The sequence below is a fragment of the Drepanopeziza brunnea genome, assembly GCF_022702325.1.
Source record: "Drepanopeziza brunnea f. sp. 'multigermtubi' strain 214-2 chromosome Unknown ctg4, whole genome shotgun sequence".
NCBI lineage: Eukaryota > Fungi > Ascomycota > Leotiomycetes > Helotiales > Drepanopezizaceae > Drepanopeziza > Drepanopeziza brunnea.
In genome coordinates, this window is record NW_027094067.1 from 2026786 (window position 1) to 2049676 (window position 22891).

A 22891-nucleotide genomic window follows, 5' to 3' on the forward strand; every position below is an offset into this window, starting at 1 on the left:
TTGAAGTTGAGTTTGAACTTGAGATTTCAATTTGAAGTTGAATTTGAGGAACAAAGTATATACAAGTATATACACTTTGTTCCTCGTCATGTTTGCAGAAAGGTCTATCTAAGTAGAAGCTTTCCGTCCGGATCCCCCGCCCCCGTATGTGCATGAAAGCTTTACTGTAAGTACGGACGAACGGAGTATCGAGCCAGGGCTTTACCACTCTATTCGCACGTCAACCATCCATGACAAAGTCACCATCCGGCAGCAGATGTACATACGGAGTACAGGCTACATACACCATGAAGCTGTCTGGAATCAATGTCGTTCATGAGTGCTTTTTGCCTTTACCTAATTGCTAACCCTGGCGCCAGAATATCACCAATTGGTAATTCCGATTCCCGGGGTATTTCTCAAAGTACCTGGTTGTTACAATGGCTTTAAGGTGCATCTTCAGCAGTGCACCTGGTAGCCCACAAGCATTGCCCTCCTAGTCTCAGTAGAAATTCCACACCACATCTAAATGCGTTGCTTTCCAATCCGCCTTTCCAGCCCGTTCTAAACCAAGCAAGGATGGCCAATTGGTGACTCGGTCCAATAAATGCACCTGCACGTGAATTATACTTCACAACTCGTCTTCTTCTTGCATCTTGTCATCAACGGGCAGGGGCTGTTGGGCAGCTTCGGCCGCAGCTACAATATCGCCACCTGATGAAGAGAAGCCAGTGCCGAATCGTTGCTTCACCGTCTCGCTATCGATATCGTATAGACTGGCCCGCTGCTTCTTCAGAGGGCTTCCCATCGCAGTTTCAGCTGGCAGCCCTCCAAATACGTTAGGGCCACCGTGTGCTAGGGCTGGTAACTCGGCTGGTGGGGTGGCTCCAAGCGATGTAGAGGTAGATGAGGCTGGTGATTTGCGAGAATTTGCGTTCAGAGGCTCCACAGAATGTTGACGCTTGAGCTGTAATGTCTTGTCAGTAGAGCGTGGTAACCTCTGGAGAAAGTGCTTACCTTGATTCTACCTACGCCATCCGCCAATTCCCCAGAGAACTTGGCATCTTCGGGACTCAGCGAAGCCTTCACATCCTTATCATCAACATCCTCCATCTTTCCTACAATCTCGACCTCGTCATCATCATCGTCGCTATCTTCGACCATGGCTCCGGGTCCATTGCTACCGTTGCTCTTCTTTCTCGACTTATTTCTTCGATCAGAAGAATCGCTGTCTCTGAATGACGAGAATCCCACTGTTCCACCGGGCTTCAAAGGAGCAAGGTTTGAGAAGTCGAGTTGGGTTGATCGGCGCTTAGTTGCAGTAGGTGTACCCTTTTGCTGCTTAGCATTCAAGATACCCATCTTTTGAAGTTGTTCTGCGCGAAGAATCATTAGCTCTGCTGTTAGAAAAACAGTATCCAAACTTACTCTCTCCCCTGTAGAAGAACGTGAACACCGCAAAAGGTTTGTCTGGTCCATCGATTCCTGTGACGGTTTGTGTACTGATCGACTTGGGATCCAACGTCTTCGGCTTTGCAAAGCTTGTCGTATGATCAATGTTTGCCTCCTCGCCATTACCCTTCTCTTCGTCATCATCATGAGCATCGAATTGCGGTGAGTATTCGCCTTTCTTGATCTCGCCAGATGCGATCACGCGGAACATTGCGACCTTGATCTGTCCAGCAGCCTCTGGTACATCATCGTCCGAGTCTGAACTTAGGTCATCGTCGTCAAAATCATCCAGCTTTTCCATCGGAGACTTCGAGTCATCGCCGTATCTCAGTACTTCTCTGCCTCCAAACGTAGCCGGTCTATCCCCTCTCGTTAGATGCAGGTCGTCGTCGCTCGCGTTTGCCTCTCTCCTACGTCTGCGGCGCTTCTCGAACTTCTGTCTACGCTTTTCAATCTTTGCGGCAGCATCGTTTCCATCCAGGTCCAGACCATTCAGCCATCTCTCGAGGCCCACCTCGCGGAACAAGAACTCTCTCTCGGCCAGACCACCACCCTCACTCTCGGGAACCTGAACCCACCGTGAATTTACCCAAGTCTCCTCGCCAGGCCGCAGTAATGTAGCGACTTCCTCTTTGGCTCGGCCGTCGAAGTAGATGTAGGCAGCAATGGTCTCATTTTCGGACTTGGTGAGGGGTATGTACGGGACAACGGTTCCACCTCTTTGCGAGGGGTTGCCCGGAAGATCTGCGACGAGTTGGCCAACGGGGTTCGGGTTCTCTGCCGTGGGCTTCGGGGTGGAGTATGGGACAGAGAGATTTGGGACGAGGAGGGTGATGGAGATGGCGAATTTGGATGGCTCTGGCTTGTCGGAGGACGAGTCTTTTGGGATCTTCGCCTTGGGTACGGGAATGTAGGTATTGATCCGCGAGACTCTCGACTGCTTCTGCACAGAATATTCTGGGAGCGGAGCACCTTCTGCGTGGACGCTGACAGCGATACCCTTGAAGCAAGGCATTTCGTGTCAGCAAAGTGCTGCGGCAACCGAAGCTGCACGAATGATATGATAGATGCGGTATGTATTTGTTCGAGTCCGGAGTCGTGGGAAAGGACGAGATGTCGAGGTGGGGGTGGGTAGGGTAGGGTAGGTCGCAGCGAGAAGAGGCTGATGAGGCTGAAGACGCAGTAATTAGTTTCTACTTCAGGTGAAAGGCGCGGTAATAAAGGACGACCGCGACTCCACCTGCATGAAAGACTTTCTCGTAGCTTTCTCGAGAATTTGTGTGATGTTTGGTGGGTAAGGTTTTGAGGCGGGTAGATCTAAATGTCGGGGACCTCAAAGCCTCCAAGGCAGATAGGCTACAGCGAGCTAGCTCGACGAATTCGCGGCTCTCGGCTCAACATCACCGTCATCAACCATTGCTACGTACTGGGCCGTATCGCACTCATTCCCACCCATTCACCTTCGTCACAATCTCTCAAGAATGCTTGCACCGCAAGCCCATTAGACACCGTCATCTGTTGGAATCACGAAAGATAGGATTTATTTTAGATTTATTTTCGATCTAAAATTGTTCTCGGCGCAAACCGCAAACCGCCAACCGCAACCCCGGATCCCTTTATGTGCCATCCACCTAGCACTTACCCCCGAGGGCAACACTTGTACTCCGTTTACCTTCCCGTGCACTCGAGCCCTGCCGTACACGATACGCAAGCTGGCGAGTTTCGAGTTTACTTCTGATCTATCGAATCATGTTAGAGATAGCTTCCTTCAGGTATCCGAGACATTGAGAGGGGATGTGCTTGGTCTCAGTCTGTTGAGCTTGAAGTTAAACAACACGAAGAGGAGTTTCTAAGGCTCCTCTCTTCAGTTGGCCGTTCTTAAGAGCGAGTTTGATCATCAGGGAAAGCAGGTGCAGGACCGAGATATAGAGTAAATGGGAACATACCACAAGACCTATCACAAACCGAGGCCTGGAATTAGTAGAGCATGGCTCGGGACGATTAAAGGGACCTGCAGATCAAAGATATCTCACAAAGGCCCAAGGAAATGTGGAGGTGGAAGGAAGTCGAACTGGTCGAGACATGAATCGAAAGAGAATATTAGTGTGAGAATCTAAACTTATAACTTCAAGAGAAGGCGCTAGTGTTAGCTCCCTCACGTGAGCTCGAGCCGCATGTAAGGCAAGGTAAAATTACCCCTCCAAATCCACCCCTCAACCGCAACGCAAGAACGCCCAAGTACGTTTCCAGAACAGACAGCCCGAAAATCCTCAAGATGGCAGGTATGCAAAATATCCAGTTCCTCATTTAAGTTTTCGGCATCTCATGAGACCAATATTTATCAATCTGCTTGTGCTCTGAATTGCGATGGAAGTTTGCTAACTCATTATGCCAGACTTCGAGAGTATCGCAAGTGAGTGATAAGACCTCTTCGTTGTCGCCACATTCGTAGAATAAAAGACCCCAATTTTTATGGCTGGATGAAGCCAGGCGAAAGCATTTGGAGGCACAGAACCCAATACTGACTCTTTGCGCCGACAGAGCAGTTCACTGAGTACTACTACAACCAGTTCGATCAGGATAGAAAGCAGTTGGCTCCTCTCTACGTGAATTACACCGGGGAACATGCTATAAGACTTGCGCTAACATTTATCAGCGAGACAACTCCATGTTGACCTTCGAGTCATCCTCCATCGCTGGAGTTGGCGGGATCGTTGACAAACTTTCAGTGAGATATGCATGCTCTTCTGGATATCGCAGCTGCTGACTTGACATGGCGCAGTCCCTCCCTTTTGTGAAAGTTAAGCACGCCGTCTCCACCCTCGATGCGCAACCTTCGGGGGACCATGGTGGAATTCTGATTCTCGTTACCGGTGCCCTCTTGGTATGCTGCATGGACAACGAATCATCAGGCAGTGATTGGCTGACACGGAAATGCAGGTTGATGAAGAGCAGAGGCCGATGAACTACAGCCAGGCTTTCCAGCTTATGCCCGATGGTCAAGGCAGCTACTTCATCTTTAATGATGTCTTCAAGCTGGTGTTCGGATGAGGGAGCGGCAGAGGATGATGTTGGGTACACGAGGAAGGGGCTTGGGACGGTGGATGATAATCCTTTTTTGCAAGCACTATACCAAAACCTCTGGAGGAATGAGAGAAATGTGGCAGTAGATTTGCCTGGCAGACAACCTTTTTTTTTCTTCTTCTAGCGATGATGGCATTTGAGTGAGCTCGCCCATCAAGCAACAACTGAGTTGCTTGGTCTCTTCTTGTGCGTTGGGGCGTGATGAAATTCTGCCAACCATCAGGCTTCCTCGCATTCAACGCGACTTCTTTGACGTCAAGGTGAAATTCTTTGCACAGCCATCGAAATGAAAATCGTGAAGACGCATGAATTGCGTAATCTCACGATCGTACTTTGTAACCAGCGCGGTGCTCGAAATAAATACTGGCTTCTCGGGCTTCTCGAGAAAGTCGAGATTTCCGAAACTTAACAATGCCCCAAGTCCCCTTGAAGATCTGGCACTTGAGAGAACATTATTCAAAAAACTCAAATTTCCTGGGAATAATATATGCTTCCAGGAGTTATATATCCACTCGCTCTCACATATCGATTCACACTGCAATTAAACATGAAACTTCACTCATTCAGAAATATTGTTGTTCAACTTACAGTTGCCTAAGTACCCCAGCCTCATCAAAGCCACGCTAAAGACGCGGCCTAATACGCCACGACGGAACGGCTCAGGTCGGAAACTAGTACCACGTTTCCCCAAACCGACCAAACATTCCCACGAAATCCTGCACCTATCCCACAACTTCAGAACTCCACGCAAGGTTTGAACAATCTATTGCGCACAGAATTTTCGCGAAAATTTCGTAGCCAGCTTGAATAGCCTGGCCTCAAGATAGCTCAGAGCCTACCTGTCCTAATTGCATCGACAATCGATCCCGGAAGAAAAAAGGCAAAATGACGATCGCTGAAGAGTTTGCGACGAGGAATTTCAGTGAGTCGCACTCGGTCGCAGATAGGTTACAATTAATGGGCTTGCTGACCTTTGCTAGGTATCTACGGTCAATGGTAAGCTACTGCTTCTGTGATACCCAGCAACTATACCCAGAATCTGCAATCTCGACAACAGCATCCCGCCATCTATGCTCAATAGAAAAGTTCCGCAGCTTTGCAATGGGAGAGGTTTTTACGATGGTGGATAGTCAACTGAGAATTCCGCCTTATCCACGCATATATTTGAGAACTTTCGGTTTCATGCGCTGACATTCTGGCGACGGCAGGACCGGGGTTCTCTGCATCTTCCTTTGCTTCGCCCTCGGAATCTCACATCTCTTCCATGTCAGCATCATGATCCTTTTCGGTGCTGTCTGCCTGTTAGTTTTCTCCTCACACCAAGTCCAGCCTTCTCTAAATCCCCACCCCTTTCCCTCCTCGCCGAGGCCAGGCTAACACACACTCCCCCTCAGCGCAAGCTCCTTCCTAATCATCTTCATCGAAATCCCCCTCCTGCTCCGAATCTGCCCTACCTCCGCCAAGTTCGACTCCTTCATGCGCCGTTTCACCACCAACTACATGCGCGCGGGCATCTACGGCGTTATGGGCCTTGTGCAATGGCTGAGCCTTGTCAAGGAGGCGAGCAGCCTGATCGCGGCCGCCATCATGTTGACGCTGGCTGCGGTCTTCTACACGCTGGCTGGTGTCAAGGGTCAGGGCTTTGTGGGCAGCAAGACGCTTGGTGGGCAGGGTGTTGCGCAGATGATCATTTAAAGTGACTCGGTAAATGAGTCCAAGGCTGCGCGGTACAACGAAGGATGGACTGTGTGGGGAGGGAGAAGATGGTGGATCTGGAGGTTGCCTGCCTACGAACTAACTTTCAGTATGGGTGGTAGTTGTTAGGAGAGTCGTGGACTACTCTTGAGGATGCGCGAATTGATGGATCTTTTCTGGTAGACGGACCTAGCGAGCGCGAGAGCGAGAGCGAGCAAGGTCTTCAAATAGGGTCTTTGCGAAGCAGCTTGGGCGGCATGGCGTTTACGGATACTTGTGTAGCTTGTCCACAAAAATGGGCTGCTGCTTGCTTGTCTTGACGAGTTTCACTTTCACATCCAAGGAAAGCTAGCTTGATTGTCTTTGTGCGCCTGGAGATCTGCCTCGGTGCTGTGCGCTCTGTATTCTGTCTGTTCTCAGTGTTCTGTGCTCGTACTGTATGTATGATTAGGTACTTTACACTTCCTTTCCATGCGACTTTAAGCTTTCTTTCTACAAGGGAGAGTAGAGGCTATGTTCTATGCAAGCGATTCCCCCCCGAATACTGGTTGGAAGCGGAAGAATGGGAAAAAAGAAGAACCTAAGTGTTTATATGTTTATCAGTTGCGTGGTTTGTTTACATATATATACTGGACCACATTGCCGGAACATAGATCGTAGTCGGCGTGGTGTTCGAGAAGAGGAAGGAGGGAGTTTCGGAACCGCCGGTAAAGGAAGATCTCCTCGAAAAGACATCGCATATCGATGATTCAATTTCGGCTCTCCGGACTCTCTGTCTCTCTCTCTACCGCAGGAAAAGGAGAGAAAGAGAGCTGAAGGTTCGTAGGAGGCACCTCGTACAGGTAAAGAATCGTAGCCCCCTTAAATAAGTATGTCAGGAGTAGAAGGCTTAACCAGGTGACTAAGTGGAGTTTTATACATAATAGATCAGCTGACTGAAAAGCGTTTTTAGTTATTATGCCCTTGAGCCCGTTTAGCACAGTAGCAGAGCTATCCAGCTATTGGTTCCTAACACTTAGAAAGGAGGATAATATTTAAAGCAGACTCCATTCGAAGGTAATCGAAAGCTCGACGGGCTTAGCTTAGTCACATATCTTATACAAGCTGTATTTCTTTAAGAATCCCTTCAAGTTCAAGAGTTTGAAGGGCTCAAGATCTTTCTGAATATTATCCGAGCATTATCAAAACCTCGAATAATGATTCTTTATTATTATAAACTTTATATAGAATTTAAAAGTTTAGAAGGCTAAAGATCAGTTTGAATATCATCGGAGCATTAACGAAACCTCGAAGAGTGATTCCTTATTATTATGAGCCTTATAGAAAGTAATAAATTATAGGTTTGACAATAAGCAACTTTTAAAATAACAAACCGAAGTTTTTATATCGCAAAAAATAAAATCGTAGCGAAAAGACCGTAAAGTAAAAAGTAAATATATTATTAATCGATTAATCAATCTACGAAGTAAAAGATGCGTTTATATTGATTTTTCGGCATTGTGCATATTTTAATCTCCTTTACTTCTTTCATTGCGAGCCGACATGTTTTGAAATGGTAAGATAATGAAATACCAGCGATTAAAAAGCTCAACACCGAATGAATCTTACAAAAACTTAAACAAAACAGTCTCACGTGATTAGATAACTTATTGCTATCATAAGTATTATCAGCTATAATTATCAGCTACAATCACTATTACTATTATAACTTATCTTAGGTCGTCGTTGGTGATAATTAAGCTTAGCTTATTGTATATAAATTAAACGGGCCGACCCGTTGTAAAAGGCCAAGATAATGGGGTGCTACGATTCTTCACCTGTACGAAGTGCCTTTTACGAACCTTCAGCTCTCTTTCTCTTTTTTTCTTTGCGGTAAAAAGAAAGATAAAGAGTTCAGAAAGCCGAAATAGATATGCGACGTCTTTTCGCGGAGATCTTTTACCGGCGGTTTTGAATTTCCTTTTTCCCTTTTCTCGAATACTACGCTGACTACGATTTATACTTGACGGGCATACCGATTGAAAAGACCAAGAAGATTTGCGATAAAAGAGTAACGGGTGTAAGAGATAGGATAGGAAGGGCTTAGCTCGATTGATCGAAAACACGGTATTGCGCTTTCGATAAAGCGTTCTGCAAATACACCGGCTTTATGCAAGGGCTACGAACGTGAGCCTTTTTAGCTTTACGACGAAAGAGAACGATGTTTGTATTATACGGATCGAGGCCGCCCGTAAGGCCACATGTATTCGACAGTTATCGAGAGAAAACTTGACGCACAGCAATATGAATTGCTTTTAAGGGGTTTACATAATTCCTTTACTTAGCACGTCGCCGTACCCTATGGGAGGTCCCCAAGGTCCAAGCATTGCGTTTTGGATACCCGCCCGACGTTAATAAATACAACAACAACAACAACAACAACAACAACAACAACAACAAAGCCAAGATAGTAAATTGATTATTACAGAATAAAAGTCTTGGCACGCTCACACTTTTCTTAGGAGCTTATATAGAAAAGGTCTATGTGATTAACAACTCAGCAACTCCACAACTATCAGCCATTATTACCAGCCATAATCCCTTGCCACAACTACCAATCCTGGAATTTGACTTGGGTCACCGTTGGTGACAATTATATGATTGAAAAGATCAGCGTATAAGCGTAGATAGATATATACTTGTCCTTGCAATAACAGGTCGGGATGGGTCGGAGTGGATCGGGTCCTTAAATCCGGACAATGCTTTGATATACCGATCATCCAATTTGCTGCTTTTGACATCATGCTCACCTTGGCGTCCTCGATATATCTACGGAGTGAAGGTGTCCTCGATACGGTATATTAAAGCCCCACCTTTTCCAAGCAAGCTGCATCTCTGGAAGTTCGTTGATTCGGATTCCGGAGCCGATTCAACTCAAGCCGGGTAAAGATTGAGTCAATCCTTTCGTTAATCAACAATCAAAGTAGACGGGATTTTAAAGGCTCAGTTGACTTGGGTAGATAAGGCCGTTGTATACTGCGCTTCGAAGAGCCGCAAGTCCGCATACTCTACATTACTTAGGGCCCGCTTGGTTCAACGATGGCCAGATCTGTACAATCTTAGGGGGTGCTCGCGAGATCTTTGGCTCAGACCTGGAATCGATTATACAACTACGTCCGTACTTACAACTTTCAACTGGTATACCTACCGGTACATAAGCAGATCGAGACGTTAGTAATCGTTACCTATCTCTTGAGACCCGTCCAACTATAAGCATTTGCCCCTCCGTGCACGGGCACGGCTTTCCTTGCTCTTCTTCTTGATCATTGCATGCCGCTTGGTAGTCGTACTTGGTACATCCTCTCTCTGCCTCTGCACCAAAACCTGTACATATTCATATCCATATACTCAATCCACAACTGGCCCAGGCGTCAATGTATGATCTCGACCACTGCTGAGACTACCACAAGGTAAGTCTTGCTAAGATGTCCCTGTGCTGTGTTGCACAAGTACAAACAAAGTACAATACGCGAGGCAGCCATCACCCGTCACAAAGGTCTCAAAGGGCTCATCTGGTCTGGACCTGGACCTGGACCCGGACCCGAGTGGCGGGCAAGTCACCAACCCCTCCAAACCGATTATGATCATGCCATTAACGATGGAAACCTACTCCGTCTCCGTACACTTTCCAACTCATTAGAACCATCAAAGAAGCGAAGCAGCACGCCCTATGGACTCGCTTTTAGCATTCATTTCTGGCCCAAGAGGTACTAATCCAGCCTCAGAATCTGACTAGAGCTTTCGAATCCGAATCCGAATCTTGCGAATCTTCCACTCTATCCTACCCTCAAATTTCTACGCAAAACATCATGTCGAGTACAATGCCACAAGTCCCTCCTCGCCCTACTAGGGCCCATCAGGACCAGTCTGCAACAACAAAGGTCTCTCTGGGCAGCGACCTTCCAAAGGTCCCTCCACGCCCAGCGAACCGACGTCCTGGTGCTGATCGCTCGCCTTCGAGAGAGAGCTATGCTCGATCCCCGCTCAACGAAACCCCTCTTCCCCCAAATCACGGCAATGCCAGCAAGTCATCCCTCCTCTCGAAGGAGAGTGCCAGTTCCTCTTCTGCCGAAAACCCTCCTCGTCCTTCCGTCGTGACCCTGCCATCCATTGGACAAGAAGGCAACGAGTACGCGGACTTTTCGACAGCTGCCGAGGAACAACTGGGCACCTCTCCCACACAAACTCGCAACATAGCCAACGATCTCCAGCTTCACGCCCCAAAACCTTCTCTGCCGGTCTCCAGCGCGAAAGCGAGAGTCTCCATGGTCACACGCACTGATTCTGGCCAGGCAGCTGCATACGGCATTGGCAAGCCTGTGGGGGACGACAAAGAGCCTGCGACGAGACCGTTGAAGGCCAAAGCCAGCTTCGCCAGCCAGGGATCGGCGCACGGCATTGAGCGTCCTCCATCGAGTGCCGGGAGCGATCATGGCATTCCCGAGATCGGGCAGCGTGTGCCGATGTACCCGAATGCTGGTGATGTGCAGGCTCCCTCGCCTTCGCCCTTTGCGCAGCCGTATGCTCCAGGCATTGGATTCCATAATGATGGGTCGAAGCCTGGACACCATGGACGAAAGAATAGCTCTCGTGGTCATGATATCCCAGCTGATGCATAGTAAGTACTTCTAGTAACAACGACATCTCTCTCCCCTGTCCAGTGTGTCCAGTCAGGAGACGCTGCTAAATCGCTACTTAGTGGTCGCTACGGACACGGAGCCCACCCCCACGATCGTTTTGAAATGGCATATTACGAGAAGCATCCTGAACTTTTCAAGAAAGAGCTAGGTCAATACGGAGAAGGCAGGCCGGAGTGGGCGATGAGCAGTGAAGATCTGAACAAGATTGTTCGGGAAACCGCAAGTCGTGGTAAGGAATACAGCTGTTTGTACTGCACATGAAATATCCCAAAAACCTAATGCCATACAGGAAATGCTCCTCTCGTAGGGACTCCCTCCGAGCAAGTCGGCATCCAGGCAAGTGAGGAATACGCTTCGCGTATGAACACCCCTCGCCAGACTTCGAGCTCTCAAATTGTACACTCGAATACCTCAGATGCCCATGTGGATTCGCCGTTGAAGCAGGAGTTCTCTGCTGCAGATGTAAGCAAAGCTGAGTTTGAGGGTACTCTGTCTCGAAGTCTAAATGGTCCTTCGAATATCACTACTGAAAGCGAGGTTGACGATGATGTCATTCACGTCGACGCACGTCCTAGCGGAATCTACGGAGCAGAGCACGGCGGGTCACTTGAGAATCTCGAGCGTCAAGTCAGCTGTGGTGGCGAGAGCGAGTACGAGGATGCTCCTATCTTGGCTGCAGATGAGGTTGCCAAGGAGCCGTTTGGATGGACTCTTGAACCGGCGGTCTCCTCGCTCAAAGATCATCGAGGCAACGAGGAAGCCAGCTCTCATCAACGATCCGCCAGTCAGTCCAGTGCTAACAACAGCAGATCTTCCAGTCGTCCTGGCAGTATTCATGGTCTTGTACCAGGCCTTCGCTTGCCAGCTGCCCCACTTGAGGATCTGGATGAGTACGAGCCTTTGTTCCCAGAGGAAGAGAAGAATGCTGCAAGTCAGGCGAAGCCATTAACCGCTGCTGATAGACTCAAGCGCCCTGAGCTTACGGGTCGCAGGTTCCCTTCGCAGGATATCTGTAAGTGCCAAACCTCGAATTGGGTCTAAATGGAAATTCAAACGTGGTATTCGCTTACAGTGGATCCACTTGAGTGATGGTTCGCACTTTACTAATGATCTGATCTAGGGGAGGACACACCGAATAGTCTACAACACACCGCCACGGTTTCCACACCCCAATTGCCCGAAGAGCAAGACCACGTGGAGTCAAAAGACAGTACCGAGGATGAGAATCCAGCACATGCTTTTGCCAGAAGACAAGAGCAGCTTGCTGAACAGGAATCTCTAAGATCCAAGTCCACGGATAGCTACTTACCGAAAGAGAAGAAGCCATGGGACCACAAGGCCCATCTCGAAGCAGAGACGAGACCGAACCTCTCGAAACAACGTTTCCCATCAAGAGACATCTGGGAAGATACGCCCGATAGTTTACAGCTTCAGACTACTGTTGCCAGCCCCCAAGTCGAAGAAAAGGACTCTACTACGAGTCCAACAGATGACAAGCCCAGCACCGCTAGCATTCCCATGCCGAAACCTCAAATCCCAGCCCGTCCTGCCAAATCATCGAAATTGGCAGATTCGTCAGAGAAAGCACAACCTTCGATACCAGAGCGCCCACGTTCGAAACAGACCGAGGGAACACCGCCTTCTGTCCCCATAAAGGCGAAGCCCCAAGTTCCGGCAAGACCCACCAAGCCAATTAAACGCGAATCCTCAGAAAATGTACCTCTCACTACAGTTGCATCAAATTCTTCGGCGAGATCCATCAGCTCAGATCAAGGGGCAGCAGCCGCTGCTAAGCCTAAACCACCCGTTCCTTCCAGACCCTTGGGAAACAAGATCGCTGCTCTCCAAGGAGGCTTTATGGCAGATCTCAACAAGCGCCTACAAATCGGTGCTCAACCTCCTAAGAAAGAAGAAGCGCCTGTCGAAGAGGAAGAAGTGAAAGAGAAAGCTCCTTTAGTCGATGCCCGAAAAGGTAGAGCTCGTGGACCAGCCCGCAGAGCACCTGCTAAGATCCAAGCTCCTCCTGCTACTGAAAAAAGCAGCGCCCTTGGATTCTCGATCTCGACACCTTCTACACTCTGGGAGATTGACCCTGCGGAGGACTTGCTTTTGGTTACATCTTATCGTGAGGGATCGACAGCAGCAGCGCCAGCAGCAGCGCCAGTAGAAAATAAAGCTAAGGAATCGGAAATTCCTACCCAGACTACCAACACCACTTTTCAGCCTGTGCATGAGCATGCCGAGATGGCGGCTGGTGCTGAGACATCTGTGCCCCCATCCTCGGGTACCGAAGATGATAATGCGGAGGAGGCTAAAGAGATTGAGAAGAGCGCATTGACCGAGGAGACGAAAGCAGGCAGCAGCGAAGCTGAGCCGGTAGAGGAGAGCGATGAGCCGCCGGTCATGCCGGGCTCTTTCGATGCTGCGCCGCTTGGAGGCCAGGTCGAGGACTTGGAGGACAGCACGCCGGCGTTGAAGCCTGAGTCTGATGAGGAGGACAAGCCAAAGGCAGTGGAAAAGTAGAGTGGAAAGGAGAGTGAAAAGGAGAGGAGAGAGTAAAATGGACCCGTTCCGCGATTGGTGTTTTCTTGGGCATGTTTTGCAGTTAATCTGCGTCCTTTGATGAGGATACGAGTTTGGTTTGGTATCTAGATGTAGAGGTGAGTGTTACATATGAACCTATGCATTCAGACGGAGATTGATCCAGTTTTCTGGTCGTAGCCTTTTTTTCGGCCTGCTTACCCCGCTTGCTCTCTCTTGTCTCTGGTTTGGCCTGGTGCTTGCATGTTCATGACAGACGATGATCAGCGATAGGAGCAGCAACAGCAAAACGCAGCCAGCCAGCCAGCCAGCCAGCCAGCCCTTTCACAGGTAGTAGGTAGGTAGCTTTAAAGAAAGACAGAAGGGCATAAAATATAAAAGCATGTATATACACGAATAGGTGTGATGATTTGATACTTTGAAAGGGACATTGGATAAATTTACATATATACAAAGATACATACATACATACCTACATACATACATATATAAATATATATATATATATATACCTATATATATACATACATATATGCTTTTTTCAACATAATCAGAATACAGAATACAGAATACAGAATTACTACTTACTATACAGACAGGCAGGCAGACAGATTCAAAGAAGATATGGATATGGAGAGAGGTAGAGGAAAAGGGAGGCAGATGAGAAGAGGCAGATGAAAAGAGGAAGAAAAAAGAAGAAGAAGAAGTTACGAGGAGATAAAATGCCCGTGGCTTTTTTTTCCCCTTCAAATTCTCCTCCTCCCGCTCACTATGAGCCAAATAAAAAAAAAGTAGAACGATCCAACCAGCCAGCCAACCCAACCAGCGACCAACCCAACCAACCGTCTGATACTGGCATACTGTACTACCGACTTCCCATCGGCGCAAAACAATTTCTATTCCTCTCTCTGCAACGAGGTACTCCCAAAACAGAAAACCCACAAAAGCATTATTTCCACTCAACTCAAACTCACTCCCTGACAATGTCCAAATCATCATCGCTGTCATTAAAGTCATCAATCGTCGTCGTCGACGTCGCCTTGCCAACGACCTCTCCCCCAAAGCTGTCCCTCCCGGCCTCGCGGATGCCCTTCGCCGTGACGAACCGCGTCTTCTTCTTGACGGGTTCGTGACCCTTGCTGCTGACATTCTGTCCCTCCTTCATCTTCCCCAGCTGTTTCGTGAGGTTCGATCCCCAGCCGACAGCAGCACTGCTCGAGATGGTGTGCGACCGTTTGCGCTTGATCGGGCTCAAGGCCACGTCCGCCGCTTTCCCACCGAGCAGACCGAGCTTGCCTGCATCGGGCGGAGAAACGGGCCGTGAGGATTGGACATCGCTGCGAGCCTCGGCAGCAGAATCTCGCCGACGCATGTATTCTGCGCCCTGGCCGTCGCCCATGTGTGCGAGCTTCCGCTCCAGCTCGCGTTCCTTCTCTTTGGCCAAGATGCGCCGAGTCATGCGCTCCTCTTTCGTGCTGCCGCGGTGGAACGCATCAGGATCGAAGTCGACGTCGTCGAGCATACTGACAGTGCTCTTCTTGCCAATGAAGATCTGAGAGTGGCTCTCTCGATCATAACGGACTTGCTTCTCCTCTTCCTTCTTCTTGGTATGGGCGTAGAAATTCCGTCCGCCCGTACCTCCACCGCCTGCAAAGCGGCCTTTGCCAAAGTTCATGGAGTTCACTTCCATTCGCCCAGCCCGCGTCTTGTCGAGAGAGATGTTTACATGGTAGTCACAGAATTCCGTGTGCCGCTTGTCAACCCAGGAACCACAGGTTTTGCCGTCCTTCTTGATGCTCTTGCAGTAGCCGAGATCTCTAGCGTTTCCAACCTCAAGGACAGTATCTGCGTCAGAGTTCAAAGTCAGACTGAATTTTCCTGTCGCTTCCTTGCCTTTCTGCGGGGGCATGAACAGGGGATTCAGGATCGCTATGATTGTACCAGGCGTGTATTTCCAAAATTTGTCAAAAGCAGTATCAAACAGAAATAGATCAAGCTCCCATTTGAGATCTGTCAGACCCATAACCATGAATTTGCCCTTCTTTTGCGTTTTTGCGTTGGGGTTCGGCTGATGTGATTTCGGATCCGTTTTCTTGGCGATTATGGCAAACACTACCATATCCTCCTCAATATCTGGTCCGTCAAAATTCGGAGCTTTCACTGTCCTCAGTAGATCTGGAATCAGGAATGTTTTCTTTCCAGATATCATACGTGTAAGCTCCCGGTGAGGAATAATCCGCTTTGAAAGATGCTGAGCTGAGTATGGCTCGAACTGGGATGCCTCGCATTCAGACTCCGTGACTTCCTCCGGATTTTTGGCCATACCTGGCGTCACATGTGGCGGAGGTTTGGCCGAAGAAGCCGAAGCTCGAGATTCTGACTTGTAAGTCGTAGTGTCTGAACTCACAGTCCTCATGGCGGACTGTAGATGTGGAGCACTTTTGCTAGGTGATATGCCCCTTGGTTTGATGCCCAGAACTTCTTCTCTGCTGAATTGCGGAGCTTCTCGAGGTTTGTCTGGAAGTTCGACCGCATTCTCCTTGAAACTTTGCATCTTCTGGTGATCAACATCGAATCCGGTACTTCGATTCCTCTTGATCCGGGCTTCCCTCTCCTGCTTGCTAGCCTCCTCTGACCTGACTGCTGCCATACGTTCGCTAAACGACATCGTTCGCTCCCCATTGGATGTACTCCGCGAAGACGTTACTCCATTGGCACGGCTGCTGGCTGGGGAGCCTGTTCTTTGTAGAAAGGGTCCTGCAAACCTATCCTGGGAGATATCGTCTCTCTTCCTCAGACTCGGCGCTCGTTTGAGAGATATGTCGCTCCCTTTGAGTCCCTTGTCTATTCCTAGCAGCACTCTTCCAGGGGACCGCTGAATAATCGGGGGCTGCGTCCTTCGTATCGGGGATACCGGCACATGTATTTCTGGTGCTGGTCTGGACCTCTCCAGCATTTCATCTCTCCGTTCAGCTCGTCTGGACTGAGCCCGGCTTGCTAGAGCGGATTTCGACCTGTCCGATTGTGTTGATGTCGCCCTGGAACTTTCAATCTCTGTATCTGAGGTCTGCTTTGATCTCTTCTGTAATCTCTTCAATTTCAGCCGCGCCTGTATCTCCTGTAACTGCAACTGAAGTGTCTCCTCGTCCTCCTCCTCGTCGTCCTCTGCATCGGACCCCATAAGCTGTTTTCCCGTATTCCTAGACATCGTTGAACGCTTCAATGGCGACGGCGAAGGTGAGACGCGACCTGCCAAACGTCGAAGTCGATCGCGGCTTCCTGGGGTGCTTATTTTTAGGACATCTTGGGGAGATCTAGGGGGCCATTCTGGATTTGCCATGGCTGGATAGGATCTCGTCAGTCGCGTACTCGCAGTTTCTCGTACAGCACTCACGTCGAGACATAACAGGAGTCCGGCGGTGCCATCCGTACCTCGTTATGTATGCAGCGCCCACGACGTTATGAATGTTGATGCATATAGGTCGCGATGCAGGGGTCGAAAAGATACAGGTCCGCGCATGAAATTGGGAGGAAGGATGATAATTGCGCAAAAGATCTATCGATGAACATGAGGTGCGTATAGGTCAGAGGGATGTGTGTGACCTTTCCCAGGTACACGGATTAGCTTGAGTGGTGATATTTTCTGTAAAAAAAGAAAAGAAGAAAAAGGGTTGTCCCGTCGTAAGCAGCTCTTTCCACAATCCATAATCTACGATGCATCGATCGTGTTTCAGCCGCGTCGCGTCTGTGAAGTCGCGTCTCCTCGACTTGGCTTTAAGGAAGTATTGCGCAGTAATTGAAATCCTGCACATCGGAATAGCAACACCGTCCTTTGTACCGCACTTTGGCAAAATGAAGACCCGGGGCAGATCATCGACGAAAACAACAGCAGTTGAATCCGAGCCCGCCGAGTCGATAGCTGCAAAGGTCCAATTGGGCACAGAATCCACCAACCCTCCACATCTCCTCGTGCTGCCCAAGAATCTTAGTAAAGATGCTCGTATAGTCACTCTCGAAAATCCCAGACATTTCAGCCATGACAGATACGTTATTTGCCCCGAAAACGGCTTTTATGAATTTACCAAGGTCGCTACGCCAAAGACGACACCCCGAAGTTGGCTGCTGTCTCCGGAAGCTAGAGAGGATGTAAAGGAGAAAGCGGGCACCGAGAAGGAGAAGGAGAAGGAAAGCGACAAGCTTAATGGCTATGTGATGAACACTGCGAATTTGATGGTCGCAACTCAAATTGATCCTCTGTTCATGGCTCTGTCGGCCCTGTCTCCTCTACCAACCGAGAAAGCGTCGGGACCGGCTAAGAAGCTATTCCTCTCTTGCTACGATTACATGGAAAAGATGGCCAAAGTCTCACCACATTTCGCAAGTTTCTCTCGAGTGGAATCAATTCGAGCCATTGTGGAAAGAAGAATGGCTTCCGTTTGTGATACAGTCGAAGCTGGAGATGAGATCATGTACCGCTTGAGCGAAGAGAAGCTGTTGGGCGAGCTGCTGAAGAAAGCGAAGAGGATGACGGAAAGGGGGCTGCCTGCAAGTATGGAAGAGAAGTTTGTACGGAAAGCCCTGGATGCACCAATGCTCAGCATGAAACGGGATGCTAGCTCGCTGTCTGGGACAGCAGAGGAGGAAGAGGCAGCAACTCCAGGTACACAGACGACAGCAGATACAGTTGATACGGCAGATACAGCAGATACAGCAACGAGTTCTTTCTCGGAAGCATCGACGGCAGCGACTTCGAATTTAGAACACGTGCCAACGATCGGAGCAGTCGAGAAACAGAAAGAGCTGGCTATGATCAACGCCCCAGACGGTGTCGCTGAGCTGCTCCGAATCCGCACCGCTTTGTTCTTCATCTGCTCAGCATATATCGCGCCTCATGTCACGGAACTTCTGAAGAGGGTACTTTCATCATCAACAACATCAACGATCGATTTCGCACCTCTGGATGCGCATCTTGCCCATCTGGCGAAGCTACGGCAAGATGCTCTAGCTTCGAGATCTTTGGGCGACTTCTCCAGGAAACGCTCTATGGCCGCTGAAGATGGCGAGACTCGTGCTGAGAAGAAGAGGAAGCAGGATGAAGAGGACAAGAAAAAGAAGGCAAATCAGAGCAGAGGTGTACAGCAACTGAAGAAGGTCAATACGAGTGGGATGAAGAAGATGAGTGACTTTTTCAAGAAAAAGTGACCGGTATCTGGAGGGAAGCATTGTCTGGCGTATAGGACTGGCTGCTTTGGGAGGTTTGGAGTATAAAACATGGGTTTGTATAGAACAAATATACGCACTGGCTATTAGGTTATTTTCGAATCAGATCTAGGATAATGTCGGATACTTAATACGAGTTGGCTCTTGATCTCAAGATGATCTTTGCAGGGCTGTTGTGATGTTGTTCAACATTCCATGTTAAGCATTGCCACGATGAATCGTCCTCACGCTCCGAGAATCATGGATAATGAGGGGCCAGTATCTTGTATTTTAATTTTTAATATGCGAAATCTTATCACTCATCTCACTCCCCTCGGCCTTCCTCTTGTACCGCCAACCCCCCTCCCAATGCCAATTCCGCTCCTACCTAGCTGTGACCCTGCCCGCGACGATCCACTCAAGCTGCTCCCCCCAGCACCATATCCACTACTACCCCTCGTTCCTCTGCCTCTACCTCTTCCCCGTGCACCCCGCACAGCTGTCCCAGCCTGCCTTTGTCTCTCCTCGTCCTCAGCTCTACGTCTAGTTTCTTCCCTTCTCCTCTCCTCCTCTGCCGCCCTCCTCTCAGCCGCCTGTGCCTTCAGCACCAAGTCATTCTCCATGTCTGCAAGATCCTGGCTTGCGCCCTGCCAGTTGGGATTGAGGATTAGCCGTTGGTTGTGCTCTGTTTGCGAGAGGATCCGGGTCCAGGTATTGAGCAGTGTAGATGCCGATGTGACTGTACGCGAAACCGTCTGTCATGATGGTCAATTGAGCGCGCTTGAGGTATACATGTGGTGAACAGAAGGCCCTACATCCATATTTCCCCTCGCCGTTTCCAGGCTGGAAACTACCCTCTCGATGACCTCATTGATGTTCCTTACGCCCTCCAGTTCGCGTTGCAGGGCAACCTCTCGCGCTTGCTCGGCATCGTATTTGGACTCGCCGCTCCGTTGCGCCGGCGCAAGACTACTCTCGGGCTGTTTGGCGGGGGACTTCTGGCTTGGTTTGGAGGCACGAGAAGGGGACGCGAAGAGGTCTTCGTTCTCTGATTCTGGTTCTGAAAGATCCAACCTCCCTATGTCGGGTGTGGACATCTTTGTTGAGTTTTGAGAGGATGCGCTTGATGTGGTAGCAACCAAGAAGAGGCCCAAAGAGGAAATTATGAAGCAAGGCGCGTCTGTGTTTGGTACCTCTTGTTGACATTGCACCAACCGAGCTTTAGCCGGTCCCTTGGACGCTAGTCACTAGCTTTGTTTTTCCGCTAGCCCCAGCCTCTCGCCCGACTGACTTCACTTCGACTTCAACCTCCCGGTTTTCCTCTCAAGTCGATCATCTCAAACTCCCTCCTCGACCTGACTTCCACCACCACCACCACCACCACCACCACCACCACACCTTCACCTTCACCTTGCTTTTTCCGACAACTTGCGACAATTTGCAAACGACATCGCGATTACCCTTGCGCTCTCTGCTTTGTCTGCATCGCGTTATTATTACAGTTACCCAGTTCTCATCTCAGCGTTTCCGGATAGGCCATCCCTTCCTGACGACTTCTACCCCCATCTTGGATTTCGACTTCAGCTTAATCTCTGACTCTTGTCACGAGACCAGCAGTCTGCTTAGTCTGTCTGCAGGCTCCATATCACCTTTGCAATCGCAGATTTCCTTCGCGCCCGCTACTCCAACTTATCATCAATCACAACCACAACAACCCCTACGAATAGACCTGCTAAGATGGCAACCGCATTCCAACCAAGCACGCCACCTCGCTCGTCCTCAATCAGAACTCCAGATACTCCTCGTTGGGGCTACGAGGATGACTACCAGCCATACACTCCTCGCAAGTCCGCGCGGGTAATGCAACGATCTCGCGAGGCAAAGACTCCTCCCCCCGCCGCTCGCCAAACACCGAAGAAACCCTCAGTCTCCTATCTGGGCGCTCCATCTTCGTTCCCCCCAACCGCGAACAAAAAGCGAACTCATCAAAACAACGCTAGTGAGCGACGCGTTTCTGGCGCCCTCACCTTTGACACCACCCTCTCCGCCGCTTCCTCCCTTGGGCTTGGAACCCCTCGCACCTCCACCAAAAAATCAACAACCAAACCCCCCAGTGCTATTCGCAACACCGCCGGCATGCTTCCCACACCATCGAAGACCCCGGTCGATCGACCAGAGTACATCGATCCAGATATCAGCTCTGTCGCCCGCACTCTGTTTCCCGTTGCCGCCACTTCCGACGACGAAGTTATGCCCACTCCGAAGAGAGGAAAGCCCAAGTACAAGGTGCTTTCACTTGCGACTGTGGAGGAGGAGGGTTCTCGGATTGACATTTACACCGACTTCCGCGACCGTGTTCCTGAGGTCGATTTGAGCGCCGATAACCCGTTCTACAGCAAAACTCCGTTCCCGGCCCCTGCTCCTGATCCAATGAAGGCCTACCAAGAGAAGCACACCATGATCAATGTCCCCGGCGAGGGTGAGCAATCAATTGCGGAGCTTAGTAAACGTACTGATGGCATGATCTACGTATTGTGAGTGACTCTGGTCTTGGTTTTTTCCTTCCCTGCTAACAGTGCTTTAGCCGTGGCAAAAAGGTGTTCAGAAAGTTCAAGGATGTCAATGGAGAGGAGGGAGGACTAGACGACGAGTCTGATTCGGAATATGAAGCTGCTAACGACATGACTCTCACCTCCAACCTCCGCCGCCCTCTCACCCGCTCGTGCATTAAGCCACGCTTGTTGTTCCCCAACGCCGACCAACTTCGCGCCAAGGCTGTCAAGGACTCTGAGGAAGCTGATACCGATGTCGAGGAACTTGCCGGCTCACTTACTCCAGTTGACAAAATTGACGAGGCCGCTGCTACCCCAAAAGCCCCCCGATTTGGACCATTCACCCCACCTACAACCGCTCGCACAACTCGCTCCAAGAAGGTTGATATGAGCAACTCCCCAGCCGACGCAGCCAGCGATGATGAGTCCCTCCTGAACTCCCCACTGGTCCGCAGCCACCGATACTCCAAAGGAGCTGTCAACCCATTCGACCAATCGGAGGATGGCAAGCGAGTCAAGTCCACTCTTGGAGGCAAAGACTACAAGAGAGAGGGAGAGGTTCTGACCGGTGGTGTTGTGAAGAAGCCACGCCGTCACTCTGACATCTTCTAATCCTCACTTTGGAGTTGATATTGTGATCTTGGACTTCGAGATGTTGTTGACTTGCGCATATTACATTCGGAAGCGTTTACTAGTCTTTTTCGATGGCCGGGGGCGTCATTTGATTTGACTTTTCGTTGCCCTTCATGATTCATGACATTGGGAAGGGAGAGGACGATTCTATGAAATCTTTGGATGGACTATTCTTCAAGTAAGGGTCTCCACCTGGTTAGGTAGACGGCCTATTACTTAATTGCGAGTTCTTCGCCTTGCCTAGGACTAGTAATTAATGGATAATAAAAAAAAAACCGCCTCCCGATCGCTGTGATATTGAAGTTGGGGGGAGCTTGATAGTCAGAAACCGGGAGGGAGCCCGCAGGTTAAACAGGCACTCGCTGTTACCTGCCTCCCGGTGGGCAAAATTGGCAGCCTAATCTAAGAAGTCTGATGGTGTCTCTTGTGGCTGATCTGGGCTAATAAGTCGGACGATAGGTAGTCGAGCGAGGAGGTGTCCTGGACCATTCGAAGAATAGCATTTAGTTCTCACGGGGAAGAGGGAGGGGGTGGAGAGGTAGGTGAGGGGGAGGGGGAATTTACCTCTTTCTTTCTCTGTCATGATTTCCCTTCCTTTGAGTCTTACATCTTTTGTATGTATATATTTGTGTGTGTAGGTAGGCTTCAGCTTCAAGCTCTGGCTGCGATATGCGGAAGCCCCTCCTTTTTTTTTCTTCTTTTCTTCTTTTCTTCTTTTCTTCTTTTCTTCTTTTCTGCTTTTCTGCTTTTCTGCTTTTCTTTTCTTTTCTTTTCGATATATGGACGGAAGGAGGGAGGGAGATTCAACTGCTTGCTTGCTTTACTTGATAGAGTTGTTAGTGAGTTTGTTAGTTCGTGAGTGAGTGAGTGCCTCTCTCTGCTGGGTGAGTGAGTCCGGGACTGCTTCGATTGAACTGTATTTGCGTGCTTTTTTGTCTTTGTTTCTGTCTGTCTTTTCTTTTTTTTTTTCTTTTTTTTCTAAATTCAGGTTCGTTTCGAGAACTTCGAGGCTTGCTTCATCTCTCATCTCCAAGAGTATATATGTGTATATATATCCCCTTTGGCTAAGCAGTATAA

General features: G+C 49.4%; 8 protein-coding genes across 8 annotated transcripts; 5 read left to right on the plus strand and 3 right to left on the minus strand.

Moving 5' to 3' along the window:
- Positions 1 to 610: 610 nt before the first annotated feature.
- L3040_003366 (uncharacterized protein) lies at positions 611 to 2446 on the minus strand (the record flags this gene model as incomplete). The annotated part of the gene is made up of 3 exons (XM_007297493.2): positions 611 to 946; positions 997 to 1355; positions 1408 to 2446. 3 exons carry the CDS (start codon positions 2444 to 2446, stop codon positions 611 to 613), a joined length of 1734 nt encoding a protein of 577 aa, XP_007297555.1.
- A 1260-nt stretch (positions 2447 to 3706) lies between these two features.
- On the plus strand, positions 3707 to 4482 carry L3040_003367 (uncharacterized protein; the record flags this gene model as incomplete). The annotated part of the gene is made up of 6 exons (XM_007297494.1): positions 3707 to 3713; positions 3827 to 3844; positions 3973 to 4037; positions 4088 to 4159; positions 4214 to 4315; positions 4372 to 4482. 6 exons carry the CDS (start codon positions 3707 to 3709, stop codon positions 4480 to 4482), a joined length of 375 nt encoding a protein of 124 aa, XP_007297556.1.
- Positions 4483 to 5400: 918 nt separating this feature from the next.
- Positions 5401 to 6210, plus strand: L3040_003368 (uncharacterized protein; the record flags this gene model as incomplete). Its single annotated transcript, XM_007297495.1, has 4 exons — positions 5401 to 5437; positions 5496 to 5511; positions 5724 to 5816; positions 5910 to 6210. 4 exons carry the CDS (start codon positions 5401 to 5403, stop codon positions 6208 to 6210), a joined length of 447 nt encoding a protein of 148 aa, XP_007297557.1.
- Positions 6211 to 10058: 3848 nt separating this feature from the next.
- On the plus strand, positions 10059 to 13412 carry L3040_003369 (uncharacterized protein; the record flags this gene model as incomplete). The annotated part of the gene is made up of 5 exons (XM_066154443.1): positions 10059 to 10867; positions 10949 to 11118; positions 11179 to 11779; positions 11852 to 11901; positions 12010 to 13412. 5 exons carry the CDS (start codon positions 10059 to 10061, stop codon positions 13410 to 13412), a joined length of 3033 nt encoding a protein of 1010 aa, XP_066012403.1.
- A 988-nt stretch (positions 13413 to 14400) lies between these two features.
- On the minus strand, positions 14401 to 16834 carry L3040_003370 (uncharacterized protein; the record flags this gene model as incomplete). Its single annotated transcript, XM_007297497.2, has 2 exons — positions 14401 to 16772; positions 16825 to 16834. The coding sequence occupies 2 exons, from the start codon at positions 16832 to 16834 to the stop codon at positions 14401 to 14403; spliced, it is 2382 nt and encodes a 793-aa protein (XP_007297559.2).
- A 448-nt stretch (positions 16835 to 17282) lies between these two features.
- On the plus strand, positions 17283 to 18632 carry L3040_003371 (uncharacterized protein; the record flags this gene model as incomplete). The annotated part of the gene is made up of 1 exon (XM_007297498.2): positions 17283 to 18632. One exon carries the CDS (start codon positions 17283 to 17285, stop codon positions 18630 to 18632), a length of 1350 nt encoding a protein of 449 aa, XP_007297560.2.
- Positions 18633 to 18949: 317 nt separating this feature from the next.
- Positions 18950 to 19726, minus strand: L3040_003372 (uncharacterized protein; the record flags this gene model as incomplete). The annotated part of the gene is made up of 2 exons (XM_066154444.1): positions 18950 to 19384; positions 19445 to 19726. 2 exons carry the CDS (start codon positions 19724 to 19726, stop codon positions 18950 to 18952), a joined length of 717 nt encoding a protein of 238 aa, XP_066012404.1.
- Positions 19727 to 20366: 640 nt separating this feature from the next.
- On the plus strand, positions 20367 to 21793 carry L3040_003373 (uncharacterized protein; the record flags this gene model as incomplete). Its single annotated transcript, XM_007297500.2, has 2 exons — positions 20367 to 21163; positions 21214 to 21793. 2 exons carry the CDS (start codon positions 20367 to 20369, stop codon positions 21791 to 21793), a joined length of 1377 nt encoding a protein of 458 aa, XP_007297562.1.
- Positions 21794 to 22891: the final 1098 nt, after the last annotated feature.